Genomic DNA, 20,522 nt, shown 5'->3' with positions numbered 1-20,522 from the left:
CTAGGCTCGTCAACACCCGTTGTATGCGAACGTTAGAATCTATCACACCCGATCATCACGTGGTGCTTCGAAACAACGAACCTTCGCAACGGTGCACAGTTAGGGGGAACACTTTCTTGAAATTATTATAAGGGATCATCTTACTTACTACCGTCGTTCTAAGCAAATAAGATGTAAAACATGATAAACATCACATGCAATCAAATAGTGACATGATATGGCCAATATCATTTTGCTCCTTTGATCTCCATCTTCGGGGCGCCATGATCATCTTCGTCACCGGCATGACACCATGATCTCCATCATCATGATCTCCATCATCGTGTCTTCATGAAGTTTTCACGCCAACGATTACTTCTACTTCTATGGCTAACGTGTTTAGCAATAAAGTAAAGTAATTTACATGGCGTTATTCAATGACACGCAGGTCATACAAAAAATAAAGACACCTCCTATGGCTCCTGCCGGTTGTCATACTCATCGACATGCAAGTCGTGATTCCTATTACAAGAACATGATCAATCTCATACATCACATATATCTCATTCATCACATCCTTTTGGCCATATCACATCACAAGGCACATGCTGCAAAAACAAGTTTGACGTCCTCTAATTGTTGTTGCAACTTTTTACGTGGCTTCTATAGGTTTCTAGCAAGAACGTTTCTTACCTACGTAAAACCACAACGTGATATGCCAATTTCTATTTACCCTTCATAAGGACCCTTTTCATCGAATCCGTTCCGACTAAAGTGGGAGAGACAGACACCCGCTAGCCACCTTATGCAACTAGTGCATGTCAGTCGGTGGAACCTGTCTCACGTAAGCGTACGTGTAAGGTCGGTCCGGGCTGCTTCATCCCACAATACCGCCGAAACAAGATAAGACTAGTAGTGGCAAGAAAAATTGACAACATCTATGCCCGCAACTGCTTTGTGTTCTACTCGTGCATAGTAACTACGCATAGGCCTGGCTCATGATGCCACTGTTGGAGATCGTTGCAGAATTTTAAAATTTTCTACGCATCACCAAGATCCCTCTATGGAGTTTACTAGCAACGAGAAGGAAGGAGTGCATCTACATACCCTTGTAGATCGCGAGCGGAAGCGTTCAAGTGAACGGGGTTGATGGAGTCGTACTCGTCGTGATCCAAATCACCGATGACCGAGCGCCGAACGGACGGCACCTCCGCGTTCAACACACGTACGGAGCAGCGACATCTCCTCCTTCTTGATCCAGCAAGGGGGAAGGAGAGGTTGATGGAGATCAAGCAGCACGACGGCGTGGTGGTGGATGTAGCGGGGATCCCGGCAGGGCTTCGCCAAGCACAAGCGGGAGGGAGAGGTGTCACGGGAGGGGGAGGGAGGCGCCAGGGGCTAGGGTACTGCTGCCTCCCTCCCCCCACTATATATAGGGGTTCTGGGGGGCGCCGGCCCCCTGGAGATCCCATCTGAGGGGGGGCGGCGGCCAAGGGGGGTGGCTTGCCCCCCAAGCCAAGTGGGGCGCTCCCCACCCCTAGGGTTTCCAACCCTAGGCGCAGGGGGAGGCCCAAGGGGGGCGCCCCAGCCCACTAGGGGCTGGTTCCCCTCCCACTTCAGCCCATGGGGCCCTCCGGGATAGAAGGCCCCACCCGGTGGACCCCCGGGACCCTTCCGGTGGTCCCGGTACAATACCGGTAACCCCCGAAACTTTCCCGATGACCGAAACTGGACTTCCTATATATAATTCTTCACCTCCGGACCATTTCGGAACTCCTCGTGACGTCCAGGATCTCATCCGGGACTCCGAACAACTTTCGGGTTTCCGCATACTAATATCTCTACAACCCTAGCGTCACCGAACCTTAAGTGTGTAGACCCTACGGGTTCGGGAGACATGCAGACATGACCGAGACGACTCTCCGGTCAATAACCAACAGCGGGATCTGGATACCCATGTTGGCTCCCACATGTTCCACGATGATCTCATCGGATGAACCACGATGTCGAGGATTCAATCAATCTCGTATACAATTCCCTTTGTCAATCGGTACGTTACTTGCCCGAGATTCGATCGTCGGTATCCCAATACCTTGTTCAATCTCGTTACCGGCAAGTCACTTTACTCGTACCGTAATGCATGATCCCGTGGCTAACTCCTTAGTCACATTGAGCTCAATATGATGATGCATTACCGAGTGGGCCCAGAGATACCTCTCCGTCATATGGAGTGACAAATCCCAGTCTCGATCCGTGTTAACCCAACAAACACTTTCAGAGATACCTGTAGTGTACCTTTATAGTCACCCAGTTACGTTGTGACGTTTGGTACACCCAAAGCACTCCTACGGCATCCGGGAGTTACACGATCTCATGGTCTAAGGAAATGATACTTGACATTGGAAAAGCTCTAGCAAACGAACTACATGATCTTTGTGCTATGCTTAGGATTGGGTCTTGTCCATCACATCATTCTCCTAATGATGTGATCCCGTTATCAATGACATCCAATGTCCATAGTCAGGAAACCATGACTATCTGTTGATCAACGAGCCAGTCAACTAGGGGCTTACTAGGGACACGTTGTGGTCTATGTATTCACACATGTATTACGATTTCCGGATAACACAATTATAGCATGAACAATAGACAATTATCATGAACAGGGAAATATAATAATAACCATTTTATTATTGCCTCTAGGGCATATTTCCAACAAGTACGAGAGTGTTGTCCTTCTCTTGGTCCACTTCTCATAAGGAGTGATCTCGTTATCCTTTGTCGGAACTTTATTCAGGACATGACATGATGTCATTATAGCCTCCCCCACCATGCCTTGGATAAACCCGACGTATCTAACATGGTGTTAACCAAATCAGTTAGAGTACGGTTTTTCCGCTCGGCAACCCCGTTTGACTGGGGTGAGTAGGGAGGCGTCCTCTCGTGAATAATACTGTGTTCCGCACAAAAGGCATCAAACTCTTTCGAGAAGTACTCTCCACCACGATCTGACCGGACTCGTTTAATTTTCTTTTCAAGTTGATTCTCAACTTCTGCCTTATAGATTTTGAAGTAGTGTAGAGCCTCATCTTTAGTATTTAACAGATACACATAGCAGTATCTAGTGGAATCATCTATCAAAGTCATGAAATATTTCTTTCCACCTTTAGTCAACACACCATTCATCTCACAAAGATCAGAATGTATGAGTTCCAGTGGCGCCAAGTGTCTCTCCTCTGCTGCCTTGTGAGGCTTGCGAGGTTGCTTAGATTGCACACACGAATGGCACTTAGAACCTTTGGCTAAAGTGAAACTCGGGATTAAATTCGATTTTGCTAGCCACGTCATAACGCCGAAACTAATGTGACAAAGACGTGAATGCCAGACTTCAGATTCATTAACACTCAAATGAATATTGTTCACGACTTTATTACATAGATCTGCAAGAGAAAGGCGGAACATGCCCCCGCATTCATAACCCTTTCCAACAAATAGTCCATATTTCGTAACAACTAATTTATTAGACTCGAATACCAACTTAAACCCTTCTCTACATAGAAGGGAGCCACTAACGAGGTTCTTCTTGATGGCGGGGACATGCTGCACGTTCTTCAACTGCACGATCCTTCCCGAAGTAAACTTCAGATCGACCGTGCCAACACCAAGAACAGAAGCACTCGCGTCATTCCCCATCAGTACGGACCCGTGACCTGTGACCTGGTAAGAAGAAAACAATAAATGTCAGCACACACATGAACACCTGCACCTGTGTCGACCCACCAATCGGTGGAGGGCCAAACCGAAAATACAGCAAATAAATTACCGTACCCAGATGCACCACTCTCATTGTTGCTCACAATCATATTGACAGACTTGGAGTCCTGCCCTGGCTTCTTGTACTTGTTTGGGCACTTGTTGGCCCAATGTTCAACCGAACCACAAGTAAAGCAACCCTCATCCTTGTTGTTCTTCTTGAAGGTCTTCTTACCCTTTTTCTTAAAATCGGCACTCTGTTGGACACCGTTCTTTTCCTTGGACTTGCGGGGACATATTTCAACAATCGCTGTGAGGACATCTTGTACTGCAGCTTGAGCACCTTGAACCCATCATGCACGGCGATGAAGTGGCGGGCGGGGTTGTACATGAAGGGCGTGTCGATGGCGGTTCGGTCTAAGCCGGTGGAACGGCCTATCTCTGGTGTCCCTCTCGTCGAATGGCAGGTTCCACCTGCCTTTGAAGTATATGGTGTTGGTGAGCACGACGTCGGCCGAGTCAATGGTTTCTGCAGAGACGACGTCCTTGATGAGGTTCCTGGTGACCTCGGCGACCCAGGCGTTGATGTGTTGCGCCGCCGCCACCGCGTTCTCCCTGATATCCAAGGTCTCCGCCTGTGCTCTGTACGTGCCGATGACGGCCTCGCGGTAAGCCGGCTTCAGCGGACGCCTTTTGTCGTTCCACACCCCGCACGCGGACGCGACGCTCGTCCCGCCGGATCTCGACCGGTCCTGGAGCGCGTCGTCGGCCATGCGCGAGATGGACACCTCCAGCTCCTCGCGGGAGCGCGCCCCGAGGAGGCGCAGGACCTCGTCCAGGGTGCCTCCCCGGGCGCCGGGCGCCAGGAGCGCGACGGCGACGTAGATGGACAGCGGCGAGAAGACGAGCTTGGTGCTAGGGTTTGCATCGGCCAGGCACTTGGTGAGGCGGGTGGCGAGGTCCGCCAGGCCAGAGCCGGACTGCCGCGACTTGTTGTTGCTCCGCCAGGCCATCATCGCGGTCGCGGGATCCATCAAAGCCGCGCACACAAGAGATCGTTCGTGGAGACCTTTTCTTTGCCTGATCTGATCTGATATTGATCGTTGGTTTTTTTTTTGAGGGCAAGATATTGATCGTTGGTGGAGATGCCGGTATATACGAGATCAATACAACGTCGGTTTTTTTTAGACAACCTCATGAAACTTTTTATTAATCCGTCACAATGTTTACAGGGATGGAAGAAAGATCTCCAGGATGACCTAACCAGACATGGCGGCCACCCCCGGGAGATATAGCATGCTTCGCTAGGTTGTGAGCCTCAAAGTTTGAACTCCTAAATTCATGAACTATTTTACAAAGTTGAAAACTAGCAGAATGTTCTATGATTTCATGTATCACCGCAACATATGAAGCTGAAGTACCTCTCTGTATATCTTCTACCACCGTCTTGCAATCGGAGCCCACATGAATGCTTTGAACGTATAACTCCTCCGCGCAGAGCTAGTGCTTCCCTTATGGCCAGGGATTCGAGTGTTTGAGGATCATTTATTTGCCGGAAACCAACGACCGAAGCTTCAAGAAATATGCCACTTTGGTCCCTACACACAGCTGCAACCGCACCATACGTGCCTCCTCTCGACAGCGCTGCATCCACATTAACTTTGGCACTCCCTTGGACCGGAGGTAGCCAGCGTTTTGGTCTCGGCACAGACGCAGTGACCGGCCTTGGTCACCTCTTATTGATCTGCTGCAGTTCTGACAAGTAACTCATGATGAAGCCATTCGTGGAGTATGGAGACAGGAAAAATGTCTTCATAGATCGCCTTCCTCCTTGCACTCCATATCGCCCATGCTGTTACCACAAGGCGAGTGAATTCTTCATACTGTAGCATATCGTGTAGAGCAAACAGCCACTGCTTCGGATTATCATGCTGGCAGCTTATCACCTTTTCAATAAAGTCATCGGGAGCTAAAGCCCAGATGCTCCTCGACATCGAGCAATTCAACAGTGCATGTCTCCATGTGTCCGTGGCTCCGCATAAGTGGCATGTATTTTCGTCGGCCATGTTTCGGTGGTGGAGGACCTCACCTGTAGGCATCGACTGCCTGGCTAGACGCCAAACGAACATCCGCAGCTTCGAGAGTACTCCACTGCTTACTTTCCTGTAAATTTGAAGTACCTTCTTCCTCATGAAGCCATCCTTCCCTGCTGATCTTCGTTCTTAGTATCATACGGTAAGCCGAACGCACCGTGAAAACACCCCGTCTCTCTTCATGCCATGCCCAAAAATCTGTTATGTTCCTCGTGCACAATGGTATCTTGAGGATCTCTGCAGCATCAAAAGGAGTAAAGACAGACCGTACCAGGTCTTCTCTCCATTGAGCCGAAGTAGCATCAATCAGGCCCGACACTCTTTCTGGCAGATTAGGAACAAGTGAAGTGATCGGCCTCTTGAAGTTTCACGAGGAATCCAGTTGTGCTGCCAGATACTTGTCGAAGCCCCATTACCAATTCGCCGGACCACTCCTTGTGCAACAATGTCCCTACCATCAAGCACCGCTCGCCATATCTGAGAGGGGTGGGATCCCAACTCAGCTCCCAGGAGAGAGCATTGAGGGAAATATACAGCCTTTAACACCTTTGCACTCAGCGAGGTCTCATCGGTCATCAGCCGCCATGCTTGTCTAGCCAAGAGTGCTAGATTGAAGATCTCCAAATCACGAAAACCAAGACCCCCCAAATGCTTAGGCCTGGTCATCATATCCCATGCAACCCAGCTAGGTTTCCTTTTACCTTGTTTGCTTCCCCACCAGAATTGGCGAATTATGGATGTGATACTGTCACACAAACCCCTTGGTAGACGAAAACAAGACATTGAAAAAACAGGGATCGCTTGTGCAACTGCCTTAATTACAACTTCCTTTCCGGCCGCCGATTTCTCCATCCAACCTTTGATCCTTTCCCATACTCGGTCTCGCAAATACTTGAAAGTGCCATTCTTCGACTGGCCTACATCAGTTGGAATACCCAGATAACGTTCATTTAATGATTCATTTTGGACGTTTAAGGAATTCTTCACCTCTTCCTTTGTAGAATCTGGACATCCTTTGCTAAAGAAAATGGAAGACTTCTCATGATTTATCCTTTGTCCCGAAGCTCTGCAATAAATATCAAGCAGGTTTGACACTTCCTCTGACCCCTCCACATTAGCCTTAAAAAGCAGCAGGCTGTCATCTGCAAATAAAAGGTGGTTAATGGTGGGCGCCGTTGGAGCCACCTTAATACCTGCGAATGATGACCGAGAACTGGATTTCAGGAGGCACGAAAGGCCCTCTGCTGCAATTAGGAATAAGTAGGGGGAGATTGGGTCTCCCTGCCGGATACCTCTTGTAGGTATAAATGAATCAAGTTTCTCTCCATTAAAGAGAACAGAAAAGGATACTGATGAGACCATCCCCATTATTGTGTCAATCCACTGTTGAGAGAAACCCAATTTGGCCATGATACCTTTCAAATATGGCCACTCCAATTTGTCATAGGCTTTCATCATGTCCAATTTCAGAGCACAAAAGCTATTAGATCGTGACCGTGTCCTCTTCATAAAGTGCAGACATTCATAAGCACATATGATGTTATCTGTGATGAGTCTCCCAGGCATGAAAGCAGATTGTTCCTCAGATAAAATATCAGGCAAAATAATTTTGAGTCTGTTGGCAACTACTTTGGATGCAATCTTGTAGAGCACGTTGCAAAGACTGATGGGTCTAAATTGAGACAACTGAGAAGGACTCATTACCTTTGGAATTAGGACCAACACCGTGTCATTAATGCCTTCCGGGCTTTCCTCCCCTCGCACTATTTTCAAAACAATTCTTGTAACATCATCACCACAAAATATCCCAGTTGCGCTGATAAAAATGAGCAGGAAATCCGTCTGGGCCAGGTGCTTTCGTTGGAAACATTTGGAATAATGCTGCCTTAACCTCATCAGACGTGTATTCGGCATTAAGGTGCGCATTCATTTCCTCTGTTACTTTCTTGGGCACATGATCTAGCACCGCATCCATATTTTCAACTCCCTCCGAAGAGTACAAAGTTTGATAGAAACTATTAGCCATTGCCTTTAACTCATCAGGGTCAACAACGATCGCCCCCAAGGAATTTTGCGGTGCCTTAATCATATTCTTCTTTCGCCGCAGGCTAGCCCGGAGATGAAAAAACCTGGTATTCTTATCGCTCGCGGACAGCCACTGGATCCTTGCTCGCTGACGCCACATTAATTCCTCTCTATGGTACATCTCAATTAGGCGCTCGTTGATCTTGAGTTCCATGTGTGATGGACCAGTTCTAAGCGGGTTCCCCCGCAGCTGATCCAGCTGTTTTTTCAAGAGCTTAATCTCCTTTTTTACATTACCAAAAGTATCATTGCTCCATCTGCTTAGACCTGCCGCCAAGTTCCGGAGCTTGTTCTTCATGTCCTCAACTGTCAGGCAAGGCTCCGCTGCATCCCATCCATCAACTAGAGCATCATGGAGCCCCTCATGTGTCTCCCACATTACTTCATAACGAAACTCCGGTTTTGTGTTGCTTTTTCATTCGTCCCATATCAAACAACAGTGCCGAGTGGTCTGAAGAAGCAGCTACCTCATGGGTGACAGCTGCTAGTGGAAACCTTGCCATCCAATCCATGCTAACCAGCGCCCTGTCCAGTCTGCATTGTGTGTATGTACCTCCAGTGACCTTCTTCTCGAAAGTCCAAAAACGGCCAGTATAGCGCAAGTCTAGTAACATGCAAACATCAATTGTATCTCTAAATGCATGGATTTGTGCATTGTTGCGTTGACCAACTCCCTCGTGCTCTTCCGGACGAAAAACGTCATTAAAAACACCAAGACAAAGCCAGGGTAAGCTGCTTGTTGTACTGATGTTTTTCAAAATTGTCCATGTTTGGTGTCGTAAGTGCGTCTGCGCCTCGCCATAAACACAGGTTAGTCTCCACGTATCCTCACCCTGCTCCTCTACAGATACATCAAGGTGGTAAACAGAGTAACCAAGAATTTCAACTTTTATTTCATTGTTCCAAAACAAACCGATACCACCACTCCTACCTTGACTATCAACTGCATAAGCATTATCAGAACCAATAGAACTAGCTAAAGCTTCTACCCTAGATCCTTCAATCTGTGTCTCCACAATACAAAGTAGGGTAGGGGAAAACTTCCTCGCAAATTTGCGAAGTTCTCGGGCTGCCGCGGGTTTGCCCGCTCCACGGTAGTTCCAGCAAAGGGCACGCATTGGGCCCGGCGGCGCTCCTCGAAGGAGCCCGCCAAACTCTTCACTGTCGTAACCTGTCCATCACTGCCATCATCTTCCTTTCGGGTCCTCTTGGGTTCTCTCTGTGTGGGGGGGGGGATGGACAAGGAAGTGCCCATCGGCACGATTGCTAGCTTATCTATAGCATCACCTTTTGTGTTGTTGTGCACATTACCCTCCAGCGGCAGCCCAGCCAACCTCTTCCTCGTGAGATCATCCATCTCAGCATCTTTGCCATTGCCGTCAACTACCATGTCATCCTCTCTCCTTCCCTTCTCCTAATAAGCTAGGAAGTTGTTCATGTCGGCCTCGCGGCGGTTGCCTGATCGTCCCCCTGTCCGGCCTCCCCTACGGCCACCTCTCCTACCTCGGCCCTCTACAGGACCCTGGCTCGCGCGCATGGCCCAGCTAGCTCGTAAATCTTTGAAGACTAGAGCCGAAGGGGGATGAATCCCAGTACCGTGTTCCTTATATAGATGACCCAACATACCACACACGGCGCACCAATCAGGCAGCTTCTCATACTTTACCCTATAGATCTGTCTTCCCCCCCCCTCTGATCATAGATACAGCGTTCTTCAGGGGTTTAAACACATTCAGCCGAATCCACACCCTATGGAAATTCCCAACAAAATCATGAGACGGTTGTTCTGTGAATAGCACTTCCCCCACCTTTGCAGCTAGTGGAGTAACCAAATGAGCAAACAGATCAGGAACATCATGTATCTGGATCCATATGTCAATCGTCTCCAGCTTGATGGATGAAGGTTTTGAGACCCCATCATAAGCCGCAAGAAGCACTGCATCCCTCGGAAATTCCAAGGTCCCTCATGCATAACTCTCTCCCAATCTCCTAAACAGGACAGTTGAACTGAGTACAGATTATCTTCCAAGGGCTTAAACTTGGCCTCCTGAGCTATATTCCATGCTGACCGCATGTTTGGGAGATTGGACAATTTGCCACACTTTACTTGCGCATTAGATGATTTGCCCCAGTTTACATGGGATTAGATCATTTGCCCCACTTTTCATTTTTCTTTTGATGATTTGCCCTTTTCAATTACTGAAATCATTTTCGAATTTCTATCCCTTTTTTCCCCATGCGAAAAGACACAGTTGCCCCTGTGGCTAATTTACAATTTGGTACTGTACAGATCTTTTCTCTTTACAAGGCCACGTCCAACCGAAGCAACTAATTAACAGGGAACAAATCGTATCTACTTTCTTTACATGGCTCTACCCAACGGAACCAGCTACTCACAAATCATAGATTGATTCTGTTGCTTGTGACGTCAGGTTCATGGCTAGTGGAGAGGCGGATCCACCACCGGCCACGAAGCCATCAACTCCAATGACCCCCGGACAGCGAAGCTTCACACAGATGGCCGCTTAGACGATTCCACCTACTGCCGAACAGGGAGGCGACTCTTGCGTCCATGGATCACCACGATCTACTCCAGATTGGTCAGTATATGATTTCCCCTCCCTCCCACCCCACCCGAAACACACACAGTGCCACAAGCAGGGTTAGAACCTCTTGCCATGCGTCCTCGCTAGGCAGCCCCTAACGCTGCTACACTTGTAGTAACCCCTGCAACTGCAAGACAATGATGGACATATGATTATCAGGATTCAAGAGTATAAACTTCTAAAATTATCCAAATCTTTAAACCATGTGGATGAATACCTCTAGGAGGATCTTAGTTCTACTGGAAAATGAAAAGTTAAACCATTTCTTACTTGTTTCCTAACATAACAGAATGGAAGTCAGGATGTCAGCGACCTTTTTTTTACTGATTGCAGACTTTGATAGACTTCCTTATCCTTAGCTTCCTGCAGTTGCATACATGTAGCATACTTTTAATAGTTGGTAACTAATTAGATGATGCCCTTATGTCCCCTTCATAACTAAAAACCTTTATTTATTTTCCAAGTAGGTCTCGGCGGGTGGCTAGTAATGATTCATATGTATCAACTATGGTAGGAAGTGTTGATTGGTCCCGGATTGAGATAGCACCAATGAATGATGACGAAATTGATGTTCCTATAACAGAAGAGAACTTGTGCTCGGTGCTTGGCATCAATGACGAACCTGAGCATCGGAAAATTGTATCTGAAGCAGCCATGAAAGCCTCCATTGCATATGTTGATGCATGTGTGGCTGATATTGATGAGGATTTACTTGCTGATGCGGCTCTTCCTGTGCCTGACCATATGCCTGAAGAGGATCACTTTTGGTATGATAAGGAACATCCTGTGATAGAGGAAGGATCTTTGTTTCGTTCAACGAACGAGTTTAGGATGCTCATCAGAACATTTGCTATTAGAGGCAAGTTTGACATCAAGATCAAGGATAGTGACACTACTAGATTTTTGGGTCACTGTAAAGGAAATGCATGTCCTTGGAGAATAACTACTAGGACAACAGAAGATGGAAAAACAGTCAGGGTACAAACTTATCTAACATGAATAGTTTTTTATGTTGAAAATATCTTTTATAAATTACTTGCAACTGATGGTTTGTATTGTGTTTTCTGCAGGTTAACAAGATAGTAAAGCCTCATAAGTGTTCATCAACCGCTGCAGTGACAACAAGCATGGCAGACCAAGCATGGGTGGCAGAAAAGGCAATGGGGTATATTCAAACTGAACCAAACATTGGTGCCAGCGAGCTCCGAAAAAAGCTACAAGCCGAGTACAAATGTACTATTGGGTATCATACTGTTAACAAGGGAAAAGAAAGGGCCAAGAATAGTTTATATGGGACCTGGGGAAAAAGCTTTCAGTCGTTATTGAACTTCAAAGCTGAGATTGATAAAAGATCTCCCGGTAGCATTGTCGAGGTTGATGTCAAGAGGGAAAGAGGTGAAGTGCATTTTCGCAGATTTTTTATGGCACTTAAGCCGTGCATTGATGGCTTCTTGGCTGGTTGTAGACCATATGTCAGTGTAGACTCCACATTTTTGACTGGAAAGTGGAATGGTCAATTAGCAGCATGTACAGCACTAGATGGACAAAATTGGATGTTTCCTTTAGCATTTGGTTTCTTTGCTACGGAGACCGAGGATAACTGGATTTGGTTTATGCAACAACTGCATAGGGCAATAGGACATCTTCAAACTCTAGCTATCTGTACTGATGCATGCAAAGGGTTAGAGAATGCAGTTAAAATTGTGTTTCCTCAAGCTGAGCAAAGGGAATGCTTTAGGCATCTAATGGCAAACTTCAAAAAAAAGTTTCATGGAGATGTTTTTGGTCGCATGTGGCCAGCAGCCAAGGCTTATCGTCTGGAAACATTTAACTATCATATGGCCAAGATATTTGAAGCTGAACCTGCAGTGAGTGTCTACTTGTGTACCTATCATAACTTAAAGTGGATGAGATGCGACTTCAACACAGAAATAAAATGTGATTACATTCACAATAATCTAGCCGAGTGCTTCAATAGCTGGATCAAAGGAACAAAAGAGCTGCCCATGGATGAGCTAGCCGATGCAATAAGAGAGAAAATTATGATACTTGTTTATAGGAGAAGGATTGGGGAAATGCTTCAGGGAGAGATATTGCCTGCCATCATTCAACAAATAAATAATAGAACTAGGCAACTTGACCATTTGGGTGTTGGAAGATCAACGGGAGAAAGTTGTGAGGTGAAGGACACTCGCAAAAATAATCTTAGGCATGTTGTGAAGATAGGCAGCCGTGAGTGCACTTGCCTAGAATGGCAACACACTGGAAATCCCTGTGAGCATGCACTTGCATTCCTTATAGAGACGGCAGATGTAAATTTTCATCCATATGTACATGAGTACTACTCCGTGAGTAGGTTCCGGGCTGCCTATGCTGGAGAGATTGAACCAATCACAGACAAGTCTCAATGGCCTCATGTTAATATAGATTTCGAAATGGTGCCACCGGTTTTAAAGAGCTCTGTTGGGAGACGGAGGAAGCAGAGAATCAAAAGTTGCCTTGAAGAAGGTGGTGGTGGTGGCAGCAAACGGAAGAAAAAAGATGATAATGGCAAAACAAATAGCCAAGAAGGAGGTGAGAAAGAGAAGGAAAAAGAAAAGAAGAGATTTGGCAGTAAAAATAGGTGCAAAGAATGTGGGATATTGGGGCACAGGAAAGCAATTTGCAAACAAAATGAAGCTAAAAAGAGGTAACCCATGCACTAGTATCTCGTCTATATTAGTATCAAATTAGAAATATTATACCATTGGTAACATCCGGTGTGATTGAACTTTCTAGTGACGTGTCTGCGCATGAGCTCGCTCCAGTTGTTGTTGCGACACCTACACGCACAACAACAATAACACTGCCTCCCAGCCTTCATAACAGCCCTGGGCCTATCACAAGGAGGTAATTATTATATCTGTCATATGAACATTTGATTCATGCAAAAGAAAAATCTTACTTTTATAACATTGGTGTGTAAACATGCAGGAGGCTTGCTATGGCCATAGCTGGAGACGATGCATCACAGCCATGTGGGACAACTATTGATTCTGTAGCATCACCTACTTCTCACTTCCCTTCACGCTCTACAACATGCAAGAAAAAGTTGACCCCAAAGAGGAAGAAGCTCTAATCTTAGTGCATTGAATTGCTATTTTAAATTCTGAGATGTGTTGAAATTTGTCAATTTCAGACAAATTTCAAAGATATTTTTTGCTTGATGTAAACTCGGATTAATTTATCATTTCATTTGAACCGAGCAACCTTTTTGTGGCATCAGTTTGTGATTTCGGTGTGATCTATTCTCTCAATTCCATGTCCTAAGTGAACATATGTTGTCGGTCTATTTTGTTTTATCTATGAAGCTGTTATATGCTGCCAATTTCCAACAAAGTGCATATGCTAGGATGCACAGCATATATATAGATCTCTCACCTGTGACTAAAGGAGATCCAACAATAGATGAAGCATATATTTTCAGTGTGATACAATTAAAGTCTGAAGCATCTGGAGGAGATAACTGAACGAAGTATTTTATACAATGTACCCAGCTCCATGATTGAAGTAGTACCAGCTGCTAGGGTAATTAGTACTATCAACACTGTCGTCCAACCATGGCTATTACCGGCAACGCAATGAGCTCAGACACAAAAAAAATTGTAAATCCATGAATCACTAGAAGAACTTAGTTTTTACCAGCAACGAGCGCACCTTCTGCAGCTCCGAGTTGCAGCGGGAGCCCAGGGTACCCGCCGGTCCGCCGAGCTGCAGCGGGATTCACCGCGGTGGACCGCCGAGCTGCAACGGGAGCCGCCTCCCAGGGCCGAGGAGCTGCAGCGGGAGCCGCCGCACCGGGCCGACGACCTACAGTGGGAGCTGCCGCGCCGGGCCGCCGAGCTGCCGAGCTGCAGCGGGAGCCGCCTCGCCGGGCCGAGGAGCTGCAGCTGGAGCCACCGTGCACCGGGCCGACGATCTGCAGCGGGAGCTGCTGCGCGGGGCCGCTGCTGCCAAGATGGGGGTCAAGGTGCCGTCGTCGGCCTCCTCCATTAGCTTCCTGTGGTATGATTATTGGGGAATGAAGAACAGAGGAAAGGCGTTGAACTAGAGAATAGTGGGGTCCCGAGAATAGTGAGCTCGTCGATGGAACTAGGACCAGTCCAAAAGCAAAGAAGATTATAGAAGAATTGTAAATTAGCCACAGGGGCAATTGTGTCTTTACGCATGGGAAAAAGGGATAGAAATTCGAAAATGATTTCAGTAATTGAAAAGGGCAAATCATCAAAAGAAAAATGAAAAGTAGGGCAAATGATCTAATCCCATGTAAACTGGGGCAAATCATCTAATGCCCAAGTAAAGTGGGGCAAATTGTCCAATCTCCCGGGTGTAGGGGCTGAACTTAACTAAAGCCACACCTGGAAGCCTCGAAGGCTCACAAACCTGCAACAACCAGGGGACTGTCGGTGGGCGCGGACAGCGAGGCTAAGCAGAATGAGAGGAGGAGTTGCTGGGAGTGCTGGGGAATGAGAGAAGAGGGTCAGAGCGAGTGGGATCAAATCTAACACATAGTCAAAGTGACCAAGTGAAGATGATTTACCTTGCTCGTCGCCGACACCTGAATCAACTACCGAGGTGAAAACGAGCGGCTCATCTTGGAGAGGTGGTCGGCGGGCGTTGATGCGAGCTCCTGCTCCTGGACGGCGACGGGCGCCATCAGGCCATGCAGGTATGACGCAGCGGCGCGGTGCTCGCCGGCCGGGCGCGGTTGGCTGCTCCCCCTCCTCGCGTCCAAACGCGACTACTGCTCTCCCTCTCCTTGGACAGATCTAGCAGATCGACGGAGCCGACGGGGTTCTTTCGGATGACGCGCGCCATGGGCGAGATCGACGACGGCGTCCAAGCCCTTCCTCTAGTAGCCAGCGCGGCAAAGTCGGAGAATTTGGGATGGGAGGAGACGGCGGCGTGCGAGAGAGGGGATGGGAGGAGACGGCGGCGTGGACTGCTGGGTTTGGGATGGGAGGAGACGACGGCTGCCTTTCTGGGGAAGTTTCCTTTCTCTCTGTTTTTCACCGAGGGAAAGTTTCTCGCGTGAGATTTTTCTATCGCCTCGCCACAGTAAAAGTGATGACCTGGATAGCCCCAACGTCCGCCTAGACATTCGCTCTTGGAGGGTGTAATTGGCGGCCGAACCATCTTTTTCAGGCTGATTCCTGGCCAGCCTCGAGCCGGGTTCGGACTCCTAGCTTGGCTCACTGGGGGACCGAGCGCTCCTGCTCCTAGGGCGCTACATGCAGCCGCCTTTGAGTCTATAACTTTGACACGTGTTTTAGAATTACGTCTCGCTCTGATATCAATTATTGGCCCAGACCTGACGTCGTGTATTTTCCAACGACGGCGATGATCAACGGCGAGAAAGATCACAACAACAAAGCAACGCGGTTGAACTTGGTTCCTGCCCCAAGTCGGCTTAGACGTGCACGTTCCAAGCTAGCACCACTAGTTGGACGTGTACTATTTGCTACTAGCAGAAGCTAGCTAGCAACCTGATCGAGTCACGATTCATCGATTCCGGCCGATACTCAACACACACGCACACGAAGCCGGCGTATTGCCACAGGCACGTATCGTGCCTGTTTTGATCTGTATTAATTCACAAATCCACGGTTCGGTTACAGGGCTGTTGCACACATATATAAAGTAGTCCATGGCTAGCTAGACCAATACTACTCGGCTGCTAATTGATGTCCTACTCGGATTCTACATGCAAACGGACATACACACGTACAACTTTGGGAGGCTATGTCGTGGTTAATTCCAACAATCACACTCCACGTCTGTAACATCGACACGAGTTTCCGAACCATGATCTTAAGAATGAACTTTATTTCACAATTTCTTTAGCCGACGCTTGAAGAACTAGATCCGCCTTGTCCACGAGTTCGCACATCAAAATCATGTCACTTTCGTCTCCTAGCTGGGCCATGAGCGCCTTCTCCTTCGGGGAATTCTTACACTCTGACATGAAGTGCCCGAGCAGATTATAGTTGTGGCAGCGGATCTTCCTCTTGTTGAATTTTTTCTTCTTTGGCTTCTCCGACAGTTTGTCGGTGTCCTTTGTGGGATGGTACTTTCTGCCGCTACTGGATGCCTTGTCGAAATTGTTCTCCTTGGAAACCATTGCCTGCCACTGAGCGCGTGTAAGCATTAGGTACTCATCCTGTTTCGCGTCGCCGTAACTCAACTTCATCCGCTCGTCATGCGCCTTGACGCGACCAACCAGATCATCCAAAGTGAGAGTCTTGAGATCAACACATTGCTTGGTCGCTAACACAATCGACATGTAGCGCGGTGGAGCGGCAGGTAGGAAACGCCGGACCACGGAGATGTCCTCCAACTTCTCTCCGAGACCACGAATCCCGTTTACCATCGTAGCAACCCTCATGGCGAAGGCATCCACCGTCTCATCTTCTTCCATCCTCAGATTCTTGTAACTTTTCAGCAAAGTTTGCAAGTTCGCCTCGCGCACACGCGAGTGCCCTAGATGCAATGTCTTGAGCATGTCCCACGCCTCCTTCGCTGATGTCTTCGAGTTTGGATGCTGCTGCACGTCCACCAGCATCACCGAGCAGATGGCCATGATAGCCTGGTGATCCTTCTGATACAAGGCACCACCCTTCAGATACTCGTCACCGCCGGGGTCGACGGCTTCCTAGAGTTCATTGGCCTCGAGCATCCACTCCAACATGGTCGCCCACACCACGAAGATCCCATTGTCGAATCGTGGATACTCCGATTTCACCGGAGCAGCAATTACTTTAGCCACACCGGAGTACTTCATCAGCTGCATGGTCTTCTCGTCGTCCAACATGACCTTCCGTTATTAGGAGATCAACCTGGCTCTGGATACCAATTGTTGGCCCAGTCCCGATGCCGAGTACTTACCAACGACGGCGACGACCGACAACAAACGACGATAATGAACCAACGCTAGCTACTGAACCGCTCCTGCCGATGCAATCGTGACGAAGTACTGTTACGCCGAGATGCACTGCACCGCAGAAAGCTTTTACTAGCTCATGCACCGCAGTGCAAAGCTAGCCGTCCGAGCTGATTGATTTTGCTCGACGCCTAAACATGTACGTACGCAACAGCCTTTAGGCGATTGATTGCTTTGGGCTGAAATACTCAAGGCACGCGCAAGAGACTCGGCGTATTGCAAAAGGCTCGTATCGAGCCTTGAGTAGTACTTCGGTACAACACAACCCCCCCCCCCCCCCCCCCCCCCCAATAAACGTAGAAGGGGTAGTATTGTCCATACTAAATTATGTATTTGTGTATCCGCCATCCGTCGTAGGGCCGGCCGCCCGCGTACGTCCCGGTCCGTACGCCCGCGTCGTACGCATACCGTGCGGTTCGGTAGTGCGATCGGGAAAGGAAAAAAAAAACGACGCCCCACCCCGACACCCCATCCCCGCGTACGAAACCCTAGCGGCATCAACGGCGCCGTGGTCCACCGCCGTGACGACGTCGGGCGGCGTCCGTAGTCACCCACGCTGAAGGAAATATGCCCTAGAGGCAATAATAAAGTTATTATTTATTTCCTTATATCATGATAAATGTTTATTATTCATGCTAGAATTGTATTAACCGGAAACATAATACATGTGTGAATACATAGACAAACAGAGTGTCACTAGTATGCCTCTACTTGACTAGCTCGTTAATCAAAGATGGTTATGTTTCCTAGCCATAGACATAAGTTGTCATTTGATTAACGAGATCACCTCATTAGGAGAATGACGTGATTGACTTGACCCATTCCGTTAGCTTAGCACTCGATCGTTTAGTATGTTGCTATTGCTTTCTTCATGACTTATACATGTTCCTATGACTATGAGATTATGCAACTCCCGTTTACCGGAGGAACACTTTGTGTGCTACCAAACGTCACAACGTAAATGGGTAATTATAAAGGTGCTCTACAGGTGTCTCCAAAGGTACTTGTTGGGTTGGCGTATTTCGAGATTAGGATTTGTCACTCCGATTGTCGGAGAGGTATCTCTGGGCCCACTCGGTAATGCACATCACTATAAGCCTTGCAAGCATTGTGACTAATGAGTTAGTTGCGGGATGATGTGTTACGGAACGAGTAAAGAGACTTGCCGGTAACGAGATTGAACTAGGTATCGAGATACCGACGATCAAATCTCGGGCAAGTAACATACCGGTGACAAAGGGAACAACGTATGTTGTTATGCGGTCTGACCGATAAAGATCTTCGTAGAATATGTGGGAGCCAATATGGGCATCCAGGTCCCGCTATTGGTTATTGACCGGAGACGTGTCTCGGTCATGTCTACATAGTTCTCGAACCCGTAGGGTCCGCACGCTTAACGTTACGATGACAGTTTTATTGAGTTTTGATTTACCGAAGGAGTTCGGAGTCCCGGATGAGATCAGGGACATGACGAGGAGTCTCGAAATGGCCGAGACGTAAAGATCGATATATTGGACGACTATATTCGGACTTCGGAAAGGTTCCGAGTGATTCGGGTATTTTTCGGAGTACCGGAGAGTTACGGGAATACGTATTGGGCCTTATTGGGCCATACGGGAAAAAAGGAAAAGGGCCTCAAGGGTGGCCGCACCCCCCCCTTGGTCTGGTCCGAATTGGACTAGGGAAGGGGGGCGCCCCCTTCCTTCCTTCTCTTTTTCCCTTCCTCTTTTCCTATTCCATATGGGAGGTGGAATCCTACTAGGACTAGGGAGTCCTAGTAGGACTCCACACTTGGTGCGCCCCCTCCTAAGGCCGGCCTCCTCCTCCCTTGCTCCTTTATATACGGGGGCAGGGGGCACCCCAGAGACACAACAATTGATCCTTGAGATCTCTTAGCCGTGTGCGGTGCCCCCCTCCACCATATTACACCTCGATAATACCGTTGCGGAGCTTAAGCGAAGCCCTGCGTTGGTGGAACATCATCATCGTCACCACGCCGTCGTGCTGACGAAACTCTCCCTCAACACTCGGCTGGATCGGAGTTCGAGGGACGTCATCGAGCTGAACGTGTGTAGAACTCGGAGGTGCCGTGCGTTCGGTACTTGATCGGTCGGATCGTGAAGACGTACGACTACATCAACCGCGTTGTGATAACGCTTCCGCTGTCGGTCTACGAGGGTACGTGGACAACACTCTCCCCTCTTGTTTCTATGCATCACCATGATCTTGCGTGTGCGTATGAATTTTTTTCAAATTACTACGTTCCCCAACAGTGGCATCCGAGCCTGGTTTTATGCGTTGATGCTATGCACGAGTAGAACACAAGTGAGTTGTGGGCGATATAAGTCATACTGCTTACCAGCATGTCATACTTTGGTTCAGCGGTATTGTGAGATGAAGCGGCCCGGACCGACATTACGCGTACGCTTACGCGAGACTGGTTTCACCGTTGCGAGCACTCGTTGCTTAAAGGTGACTGGCGGGTGTCTGTCTCTCTCACTTTAGTTGAACCGAGTGTGGGTACGCCCGGTCCTTGCGAAGGTTAAAACAGCATCAGCTTGACAAACTATCGTTGTGGTTTTGATGCGTAGGTAAGAACGGTTCTTGCTAAGCCCGTAGCAGCCACGTAAAACTTGCAACAACAAAGTAGAGGACGTCTAACTTGTTTTTGCAGGGCATGTTGTGATGTGATATGGTCAAGACATGATGTGATATAATTTGTTGTATGAAATGATCATGTTTTGTAACCGAGTTATCGGCAACTGGCAGGAGCCATATGGTTGTCGTTTTATTGCATGCAATGCAATCGCCATGTAATGCTTTACTTTATCACTAAGCGGTAGCGATAGTCGTAGAAGCATAAGATTGACGAGACGACAACGATGCTACGATGGAGATCAAGGTGTCGCGCTGGTGACGATGGTGATCATGGCGGTGCTTCGGAGATGGAGATCACAAGCACGGTGCTTCGGAGATGGAGATCACAAGCACAAGATGATGATGGCCATATCATATCACTTATATTGA

The 20,522-nt window shown here is 48.0% G+C and overlaps 3 protein-coding genes and 2 long non-coding RNA genes across 6 annotated transcripts; 1 reads left to right on the top strand and 4 right to left on the bottom strand.

Annotated features, from left to right (window-relative positions):
* Nucleotides 1-4,085: 4,085 nt before the first annotated feature.
* LOC109766394 (putative serpin-Z8) lies at nt 4,086-4,748 on the bottom strand. Its single transcript, XM_020325159.1, has one exon. It carries the CDS (start codon nt 4,746-4,748, stop codon nt 4,086-4,088), a length of 663 nt encoding a protein of 220 aa, XP_020180748.1.
* A 5,155-nt stretch (nt 4,749-9,903) lies between these two features.
* On the top strand, nt 9,904-13,762 carry LOC109766386 (uncharacterized). Of its 2 annotated transcripts, XM_073511183.1 has the most exons (5): nt 9,904-10,510; nt 11,100-11,494; nt 11,587-13,205; nt 13,295-13,405; nt 13,490-13,762. In XM_073511183.1, the coding sequence occupies exons 1-5, from the start codon at nt 10,483-10,485 to the stop codon at nt 13,632-13,634; spliced, it is 2,298 nt and encodes a 765-aa protein (XP_073367284.1). In that variant the 5' UTR covers nt 9,904-10,482; the 3' UTR covers nt 13,635-13,762. The 2 variants fall into 2 exon arrangements, with proteins under 2 accessions (XP_073367284.1, XP_020180742.3); XM_020325153.4 differs by lacking the exon at nt 9,904-10,510 and having other exon boundaries at nt 10,876-11,494.
* Nucleotides 10,789-13,545, bottom strand: LOC141042522 (uncharacterized). The gene is made up of 3 exons (XR_012205674.1): nt 13,461-13,545; nt 13,261-13,392; nt 10,789-10,879 (listed from the first exon to the last, which is right to left on the bottom strand). It is a non-coding gene; the product is annotated as an uncharacterized lncRNA (long non-coding RNA).
* A 190-nt stretch (nt 13,763-13,952) lies between the features above and the next one.
* Nucleotides 13,953-15,566, bottom strand: LOC141042523 (uncharacterized). Its single transcript, XR_012205675.1, has 2 exons — nt 15,096-15,566; nt 13,953-15,014 (listed from the first exon to the last, which is right to left on the bottom strand). It is a non-coding gene; the product is annotated as an uncharacterized lncRNA (long non-coding RNA).
* Nucleotides 15,567-16,379: 813 nt separating this feature from the next.
* Nucleotides 16,380-17,135, bottom strand: LOC109766392 (uncharacterized). Its single transcript, XM_020325157.1, has one exon. The coding sequence runs from the start codon at nt 17,133-17,135 to the stop codon at nt 16,380-16,382; it is 756 nt and encodes a 251-aa protein (XP_020180746.1).
* Nucleotides 17,136-20,522: the final 3,387 nt, after the last annotated feature.

Source organism: Aegilops tauschii, chromosome 3 (assembly GCF_002575655.3).
Source record: "Aegilops tauschii subsp. strangulata cultivar AL8/78 chromosome 3, Aet v6.0, whole genome shotgun sequence".
Lineage (NCBI taxonomy): Eukaryota > Viridiplantae > Streptophyta > Magnoliopsida > Poales > Poaceae > Aegilops > Aegilops tauschii.
Note: the sequence above shows the minus strand (reverse complement) of the source record. Positions and strands in the feature narration are given on the sequence as shown.